General features: G+C 44.8%; 1 protein-coding gene across 1 annotated transcript in view; it reads left to right on the plus strand.

Moving 5' to 3' along the window:
• ZNF704 (zinc finger protein 704) overlaps positions 1-17,089 on the plus strand; it is a 239,813-nt gene that overhangs the window by 176,030 nt on the left and 46,694 nt on the right. The window contains exon 3 of the mRNA XM_082719437.1: positions 12,447-12,550. Within this exon, the coding sequence (XP_082575563.1) occupies positions 12,447-12,550 (104 nt within the window). The remainder of the gene's footprint in view (positions 1-12,446; positions 12,551-17,089) is intronic.

Genomic DNA, 17,089 nt, shown 5'->3' on the forward strand with positions numbered 1-17,089 from the left:
ATAATGTAATTAACCCTACTGATAAGTCTGGAATGACCCAACTTGGATAGAATTTTAAGAGGGAGAAAAGCAGGTTTTTTTTTTTAATTTAAATTCAGTTAGCTAACTTACAGTACATCATTAGTTTCAGATGTAGTGTTCAATAGATTATCAGTTGCATATTACCCCCAGTGCTTATCACATCATGTGCCTCCTTAATGCCCACCACCCATTACCCCCCCACACCTCCCCTCCAGCAACCCTCAGTTTATTTCCTAGAGTTAAGAGTCTCTCATGGTTTATCTTCCTCTCTGATTTCTTCCCATTCAGTTCCCCCCTTCCCCTGTGGTCCTCCCATGTTATTCCTTATGTTCCACATATGAGTAAAATCATATGATAATTGTCTTTCTCTGACTGACTTATTTCACTCAGCATAAGCCCCTCCAGTTCCATCCATGTCAATGCAAATAGTAAGTGTTCATCATTTCTTTTTCTTTTTTTTTTAAGGTTTTATTTATTCATTTGGCAGAGAGAGAGATCACAAGTAAGCAGAGAGGCAGGCAGAGAGAGAGGGGGAAGCAGGCTCCCTGATGAGAAGAGAGTCCGATGCGGGGCTCGATCCCAGGACCCTGAGATCATGACCTGAGCTGAAAACAGAGGCTTAGCCCACTGAACCACCCAAGCACCCCGTGTTCATCCTTTCTTGATGGCTGAGTTATACTCCATCGTATAGATGAACTGCACCTTCTTTATCCATTTCTGTTTATGAATATCTACGCTCTTTCCATAGTTCAGCTATTGTGGACATTTCTGCTGTGAATGTTGGGGTGCACGTGCCCCTTTGGATCACTACATTTGTATCTTTGGAGTAAATACCTAGTAGTGCAGATGCTGGGTCATAGAATAGCTCTTTTTGTTTGTTTGTTTTAAATTTCTTGAAGACCCTCCATACCATTTTCCAGAGTGGCTGCACCAGCTTGCATTCCCACCAACAGTGTAGGAGGGTTCCCCTTTCTCCGGAGAGATGCCATTTTGATTACAGTTTTCTTCTTGAGGACAGCTGTGATGCTTATCAGATGGACTGTTCACCTGCAGACTGCCTGAATGGCCCGGTGCACCTTCTCCCCAGTAGCCTGAGCCCCGTCACCTCCACTCACATGGGGACCCTGCTCACATGGAGGCCCTTCCTTGTGGGGTGCTCCCCAGGACTCCAGGCTGACTGGACGGCAGCCAAATGCTTCCAGAAACATCCACACACTCTTCCCAGAGAGTCTGACAACTCTACTTTGGCTGTTGCTGAGTAGCAGCAGATGTCCAGTGCAGCAGGAAGAAGTTAGCAAGGATGTTGCCATCCCAAAGGACTGGGAACCCGGGATTGGGACACAGGGCCTGAGGGCACAACCACATCCACCTCCTTTCATCTCCACCACACACAAACCTCACCAGTGCACAGAACACGGGGTACATGCGGAGACGTTCCCACGGATCTAGACACACAGAGAAGCACACCCAGATCTACACAGGACACAGACACACACAGGCACGTAGATGCACATGGGGGCATTCACACACCCAACACACAGATACACACAAGACACAGACACATATCCTCACACATGTATGCACCCAGATGCGGACACACCGAGAGACACTCGCACACAGACCCACGCAGGACATCCACCCGCAGAGAGACATGGAGATGGTCAGGAAGGAAACTTGATGTGTTCCTTCCGGTCTCCCATCCCCCGGCGCCTACATGACAGGCCCTGAAGGGCACCCCACGTGCACAGAGGGCTTTGTGTTCAGAGAGAAAACGTGGTTGTAAGACTGGGCCGGGGACTCCCAAGAGAACGGGTCAGCTGCAATCAAAGCGCCAAGCCTACAAAGCACAAAGGCCATGGAGGGATATTCACGATGCTTCCCCACGCTACACTTTGCAGCCTGCTCACATCAAGAAGTCCGGCTAATCACACAGAATTGTTTTCAGGGGATTTGGAACTTATTATTTAATAATGTTATTGCTGCCATTCTAGAGTTCACGGATAGGTCTGTGAGCCTGTGTGAATGTAGAAGAATTATCGCAGACACGGGACCAAAATCAATTTTGCAGAGATAGGCCAGCATCTTTTAGACCCAGTAAAAAAAAAAATTTATATAAATGATTTAATAGCTGCATTTTTGAGGAATTGTTTTCCACCAGAGGAACTGAATAAATTACCAGATCTAATAAGACGAGAGAGAGAGATGATGAACAGACAACAACTACAGAAATTTCTATGCTCCTACCTGTCATCCCTCAGCCGCTGTGAACCACCATTACTTACTGTCAATTTGTCAAAAAGAAAAAACCTTTATTAAGACTGTACATTAGGCAAGGTTTCATATGAGATGTTAGAAATAGATGCCAGACCACGTCCTGATCTGGAAAGTGGGAGGCGGAGAGAGCACGAGCAGCCCAGGTGCTACAGTGCAGGCGCGGAGGCACCTGGCCCCTCCTGGCAGGTGCAAACAGGGTCCCAGGAGGGGAGTGGAATAGGCCCAGTGGAAAGGGGAGGGAACTTGTTCCCAGCAGAGGGCATTGCTTGTGCAAAGGTATGGAGAGGAGAGAATTATGGAGAATCACATGAGCAGGGAGCTGCCCTGCGAGCACCTGTGACGAGGTGGAGGAAGAGGTCGAGAGAACCACCCCAGAGAGAGCCAAGTGTTTCCTGCGCCAGCACTGAGTTGCATCCCGAAGGCTGTGGGGAACCTCCCAGGAATGAATTTCTCCATGGCCCCATGACTTCCACCCCACCCCTACAGCCACACCCTGGACCTTGACATCTCCCAGAATTCCTCTCTGTATGACCCCTCCGTCTCCAGCACCCCTCTCCCACTCGTAACCTCCTGTTCCTCCAACTCACTCTTTTGCCTACACTACACCCCCCTTATTTTTAGCTCATTAGGATCTCTGGTTCCTCTCCATTTGCTCCCCCATAATTCAGTCCCCTCCAGCCTCCACTCACTCCTAATCCAGCCAGGACCCCAGGCTATCTCCCCAAACACGATTTTATCACAGCCTTCCACTTTCCTGTGCTCTTACTCATTGAAGCCCCACCTCCTAGAAAACCCCAGCCAGGTATCTGCCCAGAAGCCTGTCCTCTCACTCCTGTTCCAGGCTCAGAGCATGGCTCTCAGAACCCCGTGGGGTCAGCATGACAGAACCAAAGCCTCCAACCTCAACAGAGTTGGCTTTGCTGCCTGACAGACTTCCTGGGACCCGCCAGTTTTCTCTGAAACCTTCGTGCCTCTCCCACTCCTCAGAGGGAAACCTGTTTCCTTCTGAGGAAGGAATTAGAGCAGAGACCTCCAAGAAGAAACTCATCAATTCCCGGAGCCCCACACCTACCATGCAGCCATGTCTGTGAGTTCCCTGCGCTCCAGTTCTAAAGGACAATTCCTCCTTCTTTGTTCTAAAGCTAATTTCACCTGAGCCCAGGACCCCCCTCTATGGCAGCCTTGTCCATTCATAATCCCTTCTCTCTGCATCTATGAGTTCTCCAACACAGCTGGCTCTTCCCTATCAGCACAGAGTTAGAGTTCATTCTTCCAAAGCAGGATCAGACAAACCCGAGCTCTCTTAACTCCCTCAAACAACCACATTCTTCTTCCCCTCATGGCCACACAATAACACTTCCTCACCTCCTGGTATCCATTCACTCCTCAAACCACAGCCATCCTGCTTTTGCTCCTGCTCAAGTTTCTGCCTACTTTCCTGTTGCTAGTTCCAGGGGGCTCCTGATTGGGGTTGGTCCATCTCCCACCTCTCAGGCTGTTCACTTGCCCCTCCTTGAGCTTCTCGCCTCTCTTAGGTCCACTAACCACCGTCTTTTCATTCCTTTTCCACTGCTCTGTGTCCCTACGTGCAGGTGGAGGAACACCTGAGCGTGTGAGTGGGCCCAGAGAAAAGCCCAGGGCGAACAGGAGGGATGAGTAAGGTCTCAGATGCGGGAGCAGGTAGCACATGTGGGGGCGTGGCTTCCACCAGGAACACATCCACCTTCCCGGGAGACTGAAGAAAGGAAGTAAAAAGGTCCTGCAGGGTGGCCTAAATGTTCTCTGTAATGTAGGAGGTTAAGAGTATCTGCTCTCTGGGTGTGTAAGAGTTGAAGTTTGGAGAGAGAGAGATGAAGACACAAAATAATCACGAGTGCTGATGGGAGTACGTGCTGATTAAAGACAGATGAAGGATCTGATGGTCTGATGGAGGGAAGCTCAAGTAGAGTCTGGGCGAGGCTCCAGTCCTCAAAGTCTGGTGTCCTCCATCCGCCCTCGGCTGTCCCCGGGCAGAAGAGGAAAGAACAGCCAGGGAGAATCCAGCCAGGGTTTGCTGGTTCCAGGCCCGTGAAGCAAGAGGCTAGATAGAAAGGCCAGGGGTTCAAGGTTGCTGGGGAGAGATGTGGCCAGCCGGTCAACCGGAGAACCCACACTGGAGGGAAGAAGGAGGCTGGGGACCTGGCAAGAATGGAGGAAGCCAAAGACTGGCTGTTCCTAGGGGATGGAAGAGCAGGGGGGGGGGGGAGATGGTGTGAGCTAGACGGAAAGGAGGAGCACAAGGTTGGGGGAGAGCAGTAGCATGTGAGGGCCAATATCAGATTTGTGTTCTCGTTTTTATTTGGACTATAAGCACAGAAGTATGAGAATGGTCGAATGAAGCCCTCTGGGTCCATCCCCTTGTTCCTACTGTTGTCAGCATTTTACCCATTTGATTTCATCTACTCATCCTCCAACTCACATTTTAGGGGGTGGGTGAGTGGGAGGCTGTAGGATATTAAAGCAAATCCTACTTTTCATGTTATTTAACCTATAAATACTTCAGTAGATCAAATTAGGGTTTTTTTAAACGATTTTATTTATTTTTTGACAGAGAGAAATAGCACAAAAACAGGGGAGCAGCAGGCAGAGAGAGAGGGAGAAGCAGGTTCCCTACTGAGCAAGGATCCCAAGGTGGGGCTCAATCCCAGGACCCCAGGATCATGACCCCAGGCAAAGGTAGACACTTCACTGATTGAGCCACCCAGGCACTCTTAAACTTGGGTTTTTAATTGAAGAACTGTTCACTGAAACAAGAGTTTAGGTAAGAGATAATGAAAACCATTACTATTAATTGAATGTTTAGTGTATGTACGATATTTTACATATACAATGTAATTCTCCCAAAACCCCAGGAGGCTGGTGTTACTATTGTTCCCATTTTATAAACGAAGAATAGGAAGCTATGCAAAGCTACATGATGTACCTAAAATCACTCCTCTAATAAATGCAGTTGCTGGGTTTAAACCCCAGTCCATTCGACTGTGGCATCCGTCCTGTCAAGGTCAGGAGTCTGCTGAATGTTGTTGAGATGAAGGGAACAGAAACTACAAAGTTAGGGTATGGGATGCTTTCACCACCTCCCCTAGGATTATAATTCCAGATGCAGTAAACAAAACCCTATCCGGTTTTTTTGCCTGTTAAGGAGGCTCCACTTGCAGTGTGGAGCCTAACTCGGGGCTTGAACTCACAACCCTGAGATCAAGACCTGAGCTAAGATCAAGAGTCAGATGTTTAACCAACTGCACCCCAGTAATGGCTACAACTTCTGTGCCAAAATATTTGGTGACTTTTAAAGGAGAGAGGAACTGATAGAAGGTCTGGTTGATGCTCAGACAGGAAGAGAGAGAGAGAGCAGCTGAGCCACGAGGCACCCGGGTTTCTGCATGCAAGTGGAGAGATGCTTTAGGGGAGGCAGGTCAAAGGCCAACAGTGAGGGTAATAGGGTAAGTAACTTAGGTGGGAAGGAGGACTGATCCTAATGGAAAACCCAGGTACAGTAAAATGGGGAAGGTATGTGAGTGGCTGTTCATAATGGAATATGAAGTCCAGTGAGCAGATAAAGGCCAGGAGCAAAGTCACAGTGGGAGGATCTAAGGAGAGAGAGCAGCAGGGGGTAGAAAGAGAGAAACAGGACTGAATATCATCGTTTTGGGAAAAATGCATTGGACATCAAAGCAATCGTGAGATTCCATGCTTGTCAGCGTGGGCCAGTGACAGTCTGCAAACTCTGTTACCAGCTGGGTGCAGAAATTGAGGAGAAACTCACGGGTTTGCTTTGCAGTATGACAGAGCCACAGTCTCCATGGGCCTGATTTCCTTGTGTTTTCCAGAAGTGTCAATCCATGACAGATCAGAGATTTCTTTCAAATGATCCTTCACCACAGGCTGCTTCAGAAACACTGGTCTATATGGCCTATGTACTAGGATGTGTTTGCACTAATTTCCCCATCTTGTTGATCAAGGCCACCAGATACTTCATAGCAACAGGCAGCTTCCTTACTCTTCCCTGTAGAGTAAAAGAAACAACAGCTAAGATGAAATTGGAGGAGTTCACACTGACCACTTTTGCTCCAGGGTACCATTACAGAGGAAACAAAGCTTCACGTTTAATCACATTTAGAAGTTAACTGACTCTGGGGGCACTTGGGTGACTCAGTCGTTAAGTGTCTGCCTTCAGCTCAGGTCATGGATCCCAGGGTCCTGGGATCGAGCCCCGCATCGGGCTCCCTGCTCAGCGGGAAGCCTGCTTCTCCCTCTCCTACTCCCCCTGCTTGTGTTCCCTTTCTCACTGTGTGTCTCTGACAAATAAATAAATAAAATCTTAAAAAGAAAGAAAGAAAAAGAAAGGTTAACTGATTCCAGTTTTCCAAACTTTCAGGAAAAGCTTTCCCAGAATTCCAAGATGGGGGGTCAGTTACTGTGGCCTTTCCCATAGAAGAGATTTTATTTTCAGCCTTTATTCCTTGTTTGAGGATTATCACAAGTTTTTAAAGTAACTGAACGTGGTCTATACAGCAGATTTCAGTAGTTGCTAAGGAACTGGATTAGTGCTAATTTAAAGGATGTATTATACATTTTTATTTCCATTTGTTACTACCGTACTTTAATTGCAGATAAATGTCTTTGATGGCTCTCCAGGGTGTAAAACATTTCTCTGTTAGCTGGTGGGTTAGCCAGGGGAGACCAGGTTTGTGTGCACCCTGCAAAGAGATGGCACTCGGGCATGAAGTGGCTCAAAAAAGGAAAAAAGCCTTCTTGCCTTGTAAGCAAGGCCACAGTCAAGCGCCCAGGGCCAGGCCAGCCTACAACCCACGGCCCCGGGGCCATGTCTGCTGATCCCGCACACACACATCTGATCGCCTCCCCCTGTCACAGATGATGTCATTCCACAACCTGCTGCCACAGTCACCAGGCAATCAGTTCCTCAGATAAAAGACTGGTTGTCAAACTAAGAAACTCATTTTCCACACAGCAGCCAGGGTGAGCTTTTAGGAAAACAAATCTGATAGCATCACCCCAAGCTCCACGACCTCTCCCACCCGACTCTGCCTGAAACACTCCAGTGATTCCCAGGGCCTTTAAGATAAGGATTAAAACCTGTACAGGACTTCAAAGACCCTCCCTGGGCTGTCCCCTCTCCCAGGGCACAACACGCTGTGCTCAGCTTCTCCATCCCTTGGGAAGACAGCCCTGCCCATACTTGGCACAGCCCAGCCCAAGGCTCACTTAGCACCTGTGCTCGGGGCCAGTCCCTGGAAGGTCCCCCCTGAGCTGGCAGGACTTTAGTAGGTTCTCAGCAAATCCATACCACTCCTTCCTGGCATCTGCCACCTCTGTAGATTCATGTTTATTTGCTGTCTGTTTGATCAAGGACCGGTTTTTCAATGGACGAGAGCTCAAGAAGGCAAAACTCTGCCTGATTTGCCTTCGCTGTATTTCCAGTTTCTAGAAGAGCCCCTAGAGCATAGCTAGCACTCCCAGAGTGAGCATGGAAAGCAGAAACTCCTAAACTCCAAACCGCCTTCCAGACTTTGGCTATTCATGAACAGACCTCACGGGCCATGACGTCATGAGCTGTCTGGTTGCCAAGGCATCAATGTGAAGCTCTCGCGAGGGACCCAGCAGCTGCTCCTGCATGTGCCAGTTGCCACCTCCTGGGAGAAATTCCTGAGAACTTCAAACAGTTCTGTTCTTTATGAAAAATACCACCACCACCACCACCACCCCAAAAGAAAGCAACAGCTGCTAGTGCTGGTGCCTATTAAGAAGACCAAGTGAAGCAATCTGATACTGTCCTCTTTCACGGGAGATGTATGCTATGGGTGTGTTCATGAATGCGAAGGTTAATAATAGCTAACCAACATCTATGGATATCTGACAACGGGTAAGGCTGTGTGCTGGTGCCCTGCATGTTTACTCATGTAATCTTCTCAACAGATCTGTTTTTATCCCCCTTTTACAGATAAACAAGAATCAGAGATGTCAAGTGATTCATCCAAAGTCACACAGCTAGTAATGGCAGAGAGTAGACTGGAAGCCACATGGTCTAACTAATTCCAGAGCCTGCACTCTTACCCATTACCTTTATCTCCTCTTTCAGAAAACTCCAGGACTCATCCTTAGCAGATATCAAGGGAGTTCTGTACTCATAGACTAAAGACTCTTTGCACAGAGGAATAGTTGTTACTTCGTCTGACACTTTTGGTTTGAGTTAAGACCTAACTAAGAAGAGCTAAATAGCCTACCTTCAGTTTCTTCCCCTTCCATACATTTTCAATTTTGATCCATTTCTAAACTAGAGATAGATTGATTATCCATCCTTTCCCAGGTTCATGAATTGTCAATGGCTTCTCTCTATTTAAAAGAACATGATAAACCACTTAACCTGGCACATGAGGCCCCAGGAACCGGCCCAACCTCCATCCTCTCTCATCACCTACTACAACCTTCAAATAAGGACTCCTAAGCATATTGCAAGACAGAGATTTGCCTGAAATGTGACTCTCTCATCTTGAAATCCTACTCATCCATCCAAGCCAGGTCAACCTGGGGGACAAATCACATATAGAATGACAAAAAATATTACTATTATTTAAAAATAGTTCTAAATATTATTAAGTCCCAAAATACTCAACTAAGTCTGGGAGGAAAATTAAATGGGAAAAAAAAAAAAAAGATTGAGAAAGGCCTCGGCCTTTTCCAAACATGTGGTTGATAAGGTACTCAACAGTAGATTTAAATTTAATTTAAAATTAGGAAAGAATATTTAACCTATAGAGGGGTTCCCACTCTTACTCTACCAGAAGGCTTTTGCAGCAGTTTTCTCAAAGTGTAACAAATTCTACTTTGTATATCATCTCTTCATGTTTAATTATAAGGATCTGAATTTGCAGCACCAATTAATCTGTAATTAGATAGTACTGTACCAAAAGAAATTAAACAAAGATAAAAACAAAAACACAACTCAGCACAAGACCATATCATCTGGTAACATTTCATGTAGCAAGATAAAAATACTCCCAGAGAGATACAGGTTAATTGAATCAGGAACAATGTATTCTTTTGATTTGGGGTTACTATTGTTGTCAGTGACCTCCAGAACCAGTGGGACAGTCAAAAGTAATCCAAATGCAAAAATGTTCTGATTATACAAACGTTTATTCCTTTTTTCACTTTTTATCAGAAATCCAGTTTATGACACTCAATAATTGTTTTGAAATGTAGTGGTAAACTTTGGAAATACAAAAAAAAATGCATATTCTCTTCTTTTAAAATTTAAATTCAATTAACCAACATATAGTATACCATTAGTTTACTATAGAAACCTTTAGTTTCAGATGTAGAATTCAGTAATTCATCAGTTTCATATAACACCCACTGCCCCCACGTGCCCTCCTTAACACTGATCACCCAATTAGCCCATCCACCCATCAACAACCCTCAGTTCGTTTCCTATAGTTAAGAGTCTCTCACGGTTATTCTCTAGTGACACATTCTCTGTTGATGTTCATGTTTAAAAAAAAAAAAAAAAGCACACAAAAATCACGAGTTAATTACTTTTGAGTTAATTATCATTTAGGCCTCTTAAACAAAAAATGTTCACCTTAAATGTGAAAAAAAAAAAATCCAAAAAGATACAAAGCAGATTGAGGAAGGAAAAATAAAGGTTCCCGAAACCAAGATGTAAGAGAGGGAAAGATGTGCCTGTACAGCGAGTCCCTTTAGAATCAGGGCAGAGGGCAAGGGGACCTTTTCCCTACAGCCATGCCATTCCCCTGGGCCAAGCTCATGGCTGCTTATTCTGGTTCTCAAGCCTTTTGTTAATAAGAGGAAGAGAAGGCTGACAGAAAGAGAAGTCAGCCTCTCCTGTAATTCAGTCTTGAAGGAGATGACAAGCAGCCTGCTCACGTGTGCCCCCCATTGGCATGGAGTGATCCTGACAGCTGGACTCTGGGGAGGGCAGCCGGTCAGAGGAGCCGGAGGGTCCACATAGCAGGATATAGAACAAACCTTTCTCCCCTTCAAGGCCTCCAATTACTCCTTCCCCCTGTGACCATGACTACATAGGGAGATTGAACCAACGAAACACTCAAAATTACCTTAAGGCACTTTAAGTTCTTTCCCTGGTGCTGTTTCAGGAGACTTTGTGTCTGTAAGAAACTGGCATCATCTTTACTCCCAAGTATGAGGATCATAAAAATAATGGATATTGTGAAATCTTTTAATTGTGTGCCAAATGAACAAGTGGGTTTTTCTCTCAGCGAATGAGGTTGTCTTGAAAACTCTTGCAAAGTGAATTTCACTGCGTACTCTCAAGCTTGCTTTCTAGAAGCATTTAATTGCCATTCTCTGAAAAAAAGTGATTTGTCTTTAGATAGAACAGTTTGCCGAGAAAGAGGGTAAGGTGCTTTGAGAATAACTATAGAAGAAAATTTGAAAGGTTCTCATCTTTTGGCACCTTGGATCGAAAGAGTAAGCTTTGTTTAGTAATTCGGTGTCATCATGGACATTGGAGAGCCAAGTTATAATAATCTTTATAACTTCATGATGAAATTAATTGAGCAGCACCCCCAAATTTGGGAACAACTTGATTTTTTTCTCCAATTTAAGAATCTCTTTTCCCAATGTGTTGGGAAGTGATGCTATAAAGTTTCCATCCCTAAGAGTTCACTGCTTTAAAAATTACAGGGCACGCCTCGAATGAAAGCCACATTTGTCAACATGACATTCATTTGTCAATATGGTTTATTAATCCCCTGTCATACTTCTTCAACTCTTCTCTAATTTGAAACTGTTCGTCTCTCAGGAGGTGGTACAATTTATCTGATTCCAAGGTACCGCCTACATTTTTGCCTCTTTATTTAAATAAGCTTCAACAAGCTGACTTCGGTCCACAATGATCATTATCTTATGAACCTTCACGCGGGGTTAACCGGCCAAAAATTAATGAACCAGAGTAATCTCTTCATCTCAATGAATGTTGCCCAATGGCTCTTCACTTTAACAGCATGGTGACTACCGGGCTGCCCCCTGTCCTTCCTGTAGGAAAGTGTAGGAAAAGCAGGGCACTGGGGTTTAAACACCTCTAATTGCATTTCTCCTCCACCATCTCCCGTTTCAGTAAATGGCTTTAGTCAGTGCTCAAGCCAGACTGCCTGACAGCTGTCCTGGATTGCTCCCCTTTGCCCATCTCCGACCCTCAGGGCACCAGCCAGGTGCCACTTTCCCCCTCCCCAGAGCAAGCCACTATCTCCTCTTGAGTCCAGACTCCGAACAATTACCTCCTAAATGGCCTCCTTGCCTTGAGTCTGCCTTCCCTGAAATCCATTCTCCATAGAGCAGCTCAGGTAATTATTTGTAATCATATTAGGTCACTAGGCCTGCTCAAAGCCTTCCAGTGATTTCCCATTCCACTTAGAATAAAATTGAAACAGTTCCCATGCGCAAAGGACCCGACGTGACCAGCTCTGCACCCTTGTCCCCTTCTCACCCAAAGTGGGACGCTCTTCAAATACCCAGCACCCTATCCCACCATCTAGCCTGTTGACAGTTGTCCCTTCTGTTTGAAGGGCATTTCCTGACTTCCTCAGAACTGACCGCCCCCCTTCACACTTCACCTTAGGTGTCACCTCCCAGAGAAACCTTTCTTGACCACCTTAAGTGCAGCCACCTTCCATCACTGTCACGTCAACCTGTTCATGCACTTCACAGCACTTGTCATTATCGCGAATTATTCTGTTCCCTTTTGTTTGTTTCCCAGTAATTGTGTTTCTCCCCACCAGCCTTGTCTGTTGTTCACCATACATCGGCTGTGCCTAGAACAAGGTCTATCTTAGAGCACACTCCCAGTAAGTATTTGTTAGGTGACTATCAGATGAGGAATCCTTCCCTTCCTCGTACTATAAGATTTTGACTGGATCATAACCTCTGGATCTCGGCGGAATTCCTGATCTATACGATAAAGCTGACAAATTTTGTATTTTATGGGGCTAAGTTAAAGGAATAAGTGTGTAGTAGCATGGGGCACATTGTAAGTGTGGGGCACATAGCCCATAATAGACCACAATAGACAAGAAATGAGCACAGGTAACAATGTCCCCTCTGTTTTACAGGAAATCCTCAGAGGAACTGGACATGGACAAGGTGACAGCAGCAATGGTACTAACCAGCTTGTCCACCAGCCCTTTGGTTCGGAGCCCACCTGTGCGGCCGAATGGTAAGCCTGGGGTACGGGACCTATGGGGAGGGTTCCCTGACACCAAGAGCAGAGCCCCTCTTTGAAGGATCTCATTTCTAACACACACATGATAAACAGTTTAACCACCCCTCAGTAGCAGAAAGCAAGGGAAACTGGAAGAAATGGAGATCTCACAACTATCATCTTCTTCCTCATCTTCCCAGAGACTTCCCAGCATCTCATTTATACGTACGTCCATTCAGCTCACATGTACTGAGTTCTAGCACCTTTCCAGAACACATTTTTTTAGTGCTCATACTTCTTTTTTCCCAGGTAAATGGAGGTTGGTCCAATGGAGTTATTTTCACTAGCATTATTTCTGTTTAATTAGACTAGTAGTTGGATCAAAGAACTCTGAATATTAAATATTTCGAAAAAGTACTATCCTAATAGAATAATAATATTAATCAAATAGAAGTATGCAGTCCATTCATTCATTCAATGTATATTTATTGGGTAGCATGCTAGATGGTTTGAAAACAATGTCCATAATCAATCATTCATATTGTACAATTCCTATGGGAAAAGAACCCTATCAGTCATATTAATGGCTAGCATTTATTCAGCACTTATTATATGCCAAGTTCTAAGCTTACTTAATCTCATATAATTCTCACAAAAATTCAATGTTATTATCACTATTTTACAGGTGAATAAACTGAGGCATATGAGAATTAACTAACTTGCAAACAGCAGAGCTGAAACTCCATCCTGTATCTTTCTGCTTCCAGATCTGCTATCTTAGTCATGATATAATATCGACAGATATAATTCAATAGGATATATCAGGAGGGCAGCAGGAGATGAAGTTGGAGAGCTTGACCCAATATCGATCAAGAGAAGCTATGTGTTCCTGGCTAGGAGTTTGAACATTAATCTGAGTCTACAGGATTAAGTGACAGGCACTAGAACGTTATGATTAGGATTACAGGCAAATACAAAAAACAAGACCATATGGGTGCCCTGGACCTTAGTGGTCACAGTGGGGATGAAGAGGACATAATTGAGAAACATGGAGGAGAATCGACAGGACATGATGATGATGGACAGAGACAATGAAAGAGAGGGAGTGACAAGGGTGACTTCCAGGCTATCCGTGTGCTTCAGGAGGAGGCCCCTCCTGGAGATGGGGAGCAGCGCAGGGACATAGATCTTTGGGTGGACTGTTAGGGCAAGAGGTGGGGTTGCTGAAGAAGGTGAAGGTCCAGTTTGGAACATGTTTAGTAGGCAGAACCTTTCAAGGGTCCTTGTCTGGTAGAGATTTGGATCCATACCAAGAGAGAGACCTGGGCTGATGGTACAGGACTGGTAGGCATCATTGCAAAGCCAGGTGAAGAGATGAGATCACCTCGAGGACACTGTGTAGAGGAAGAGTATGATGAGAAGGTGGCTAAGGGGCTGGTAGGGCCTGTTATCCTATAAGGGACGAGCAGAGGGGACCTGAGGGGTCACCAACAATGTAGAGGAGAACCAGGAGAGTGTGGTTCATGCAAGTCAAGGGAAAAGCATGTTTCAAGGAGAACCTCTGATGCTACAGAATGTCAGTCATGAGTCTTTCTCATGACTGAATTCTTCATCAAGCAGAAGGTCACTGGTGGTTTTGGCAAGAGCATTCCCAATGGACCACCCCTGGGCAGAAGCCAGGTCACTGAAATGCAGTGCACTGAGACCACTGAATGAAACCTTCTCTTTAAAGCCAGCCTAATCAATTATGGGACTGAGCTACAGTTCATACACCATTTGGTTATAAGCATGAGTTGTGAAATTATATATGTTGGCTATCCAGTGGGTCCTCCCCCATGCTTACTCCAATCCAGCTGGGGTATAGGGTGCTCTTAAAATGAGTCTGACCATTCCTATTGAATGACCTGGCCTTCTTCTCTGGGATTCTTGGTGAACAGGTATCCTGACTTACCTTTCTCAGCTTGTCAATGCCACTGAAGAAAGATTACAGTAAACACAAAATGGAAAACATCTCCAAGACCCATTAGAGGGAAAAAAGAATCACAGAGGAGAAAAAGTATTTTTTTTTTGCTCTAATCATCATTTTTACCATTGTGTTCTTTTTTGAGAACATCTTTAATGTTCCTTTCTATTAAAAGTTCAAATAAAAATAAACTTTTCGCTTCTTCAATGAAAACTTTTGTTACATTGTTACAAAGAAAGTAATTCAGTGTTTGTTACGATTTCAAAAAGAACTACCCAACTAATAATCCCAAATTGTCTATTATCTCTCATTTAGTCTGCAACAGGAAGCAAATTTTTTAAAAGGGAAAGTAGTATCTGAAAATAAAGGAATTATTAAATTTTTTAGAAATAAAGACTATGTCCAGGATTATTGTATGTCAATGAGGTTTTGAAAACTGTTGTGTTCCTCTTCTGTGTCGGAGAGGGATCGTTTTGTCAGGATGTGGTGCACAAAGAGAGTAAGAGACCAGCAGTGTGTGTCTACAATTTGGCAACTATTCGTTTAAGTCAAGAAGACAATGTTCTCTGAAAAACACTCTGAACTGGTTCTGATTTTTTTCTGAAAAGTTTATTTCTATATCACATTATCCTTCTGTTTAAGTAGTGTTTCTAAGGGAAAGGCCATTCCCAAGTAAGCAAGTTAACTTTTGGCATTGCCGTGAAGCAACATAACCACACTGTAATAAAGGCTGGTTTTCAAAATAAATTCAATTCCTCATACCTAGGCCAATGACACATCTAGCACCATGAACTTATTTTATTTTGCAGTGTTTTCTGCCGTATATTTATAAGCCTCATAAGCCTGCCAAGTGAGTCTGTCACACCAGGTAATATTACCTAAGGCCTTACATGAGGCTCCTCTTGAAGTCGTGTTGTATTGAATGGAGCTTTCTTATTTACAGTCGGGGACTCGGTCCGTCAGTGCCTCGGTCTCTGTGTAGACTGTGGGGGTGAGATGCTAATTTAGTTTTGTTACGGCTGGCGAGGTGTGAGCCTGCATAAATGACCCCTGGATTCTGTCAGAGCCTTTGCTTTAATGAGATGGGGAACTTCTCTGCTATTTCCGCTTCAAACTTCGGTCTACCAAGAGAACTCTTCGTCTGACATAGCTGAGGAATACGCTAGCACTCTAATTATGTGAAGGTGGTTAAGAAGTTTCTCTCTGAATGCTAGTCTACCGCTTCCCTTCATTATGGATTACACAGACGTTAGCAACATTTTTTTTTTAAGATTTTATTTACTTATTTGACAGAGAGAGATACAGTGAGAGAGGGAACACAAGCAGGGGCAGAGGGAGAGGGAGAAGCAGGCTCCCCACTGAGCAGGGAGCCCAACAACATGGGTCTAGAGCCCAGGCCCCGGGGATCATGACCTGAACTGAAGGAAGACACTTAACGACTGAGCCACCCAGGCGTCCCATTAGCAACATTTTTTTAATGAGGCAATTTGAGACTTTTTCTCGTTTGTACTTAGAATATAGCTTTAATATATTCAAAATGTACATAAATATGAAGGAGAAATCATCCTTTAAAAAGAAAGTAGAGGGGCGCCTGGGTGACTCAGTCGTTAAGCCTCTGCCTTCTGCTTGGGTCATGATTCCAGGGTCCTGGGATCAAGCCCCATGTCAGGCTCCCTGCTCGGCGGAGAGCCTGCGTCTCCCTCTCCCACTCCCCCGGCTTGTGTTCCCTCTCTCTGTCAAATAAATAAGTAAAATCTTTGGGGGGGGGGGGAAAGAAAGTAGAATTATACAAATGCTCATTAAGATTGGGCATCTTGAAAGGTAAAGCAAATCTTCAGTAGTTTGCTGAAGACATTCATTGCATGAGGACAGGCCCAAGACATTCTAACTGGGCAAAGATCTCTCTACACTAGCAAACATTTTATAATGTTTCCCCACAGGTGGAAAGGTAAAATTCAACACCAGTCTTACCAGGAATTATTACCAATAAATCCTCCTCTGACCTCAGTTTTGCTAGAGACCAAAGAGGCTGTTCACAACACACTCATGAAGGAGAAGACCAACGGGTAGACCAGGGTTTGGGCCCAGCACCCACCCGAGTTCCACACCAGCCACGCAGCAAGTCACTGAACTTCCAGCTGCCTCACGATCTCCGTCTGTAAAACAGGCATGACTGTCCTTACTCTGAGAGACAGATGTCGTGAGGATGCTCGAGATCTTGTGAAGGTTCTCTGCCAGATGTAAAACCCTCACTCACCAATTGTAAGGCACTGTTATTTGTTAGAATAAGCAGCTGTTAGTATAAGGTAGATGGCTGTAGGTAACTATCTGGAAATTAGTCCCTTTGACTCTTCAATCTTGGACTTTTTCTATCAGTGTAATGCAAGGATCACAGACCTATGAGAAATTTCTTTTGAAAAGTTAAAATCGGGGATGGGGGTGGGGAAGACAGCTGCCCATGAGTTCTTTCTTAGAAAGGCAGGAGCTCCCCAGACTTTGTAAACAAGAACATCTTCTTTTTTTTTTTTTTTTTCTTATTTTCATCTAATCTCCACTGTTATCCTGAGAAACTAGTGTTGAACAAAACACCA

This window comes from Mustela nivalis (assembly GCF_964662115.1).
Source record: "Mustela nivalis genome assembly, chromosome: 2".
Taxonomy (NCBI): Eukaryota; Metazoa; Chordata; class Mammalia; order Carnivora; family Mustelidae; genus Mustela; species Mustela nivalis.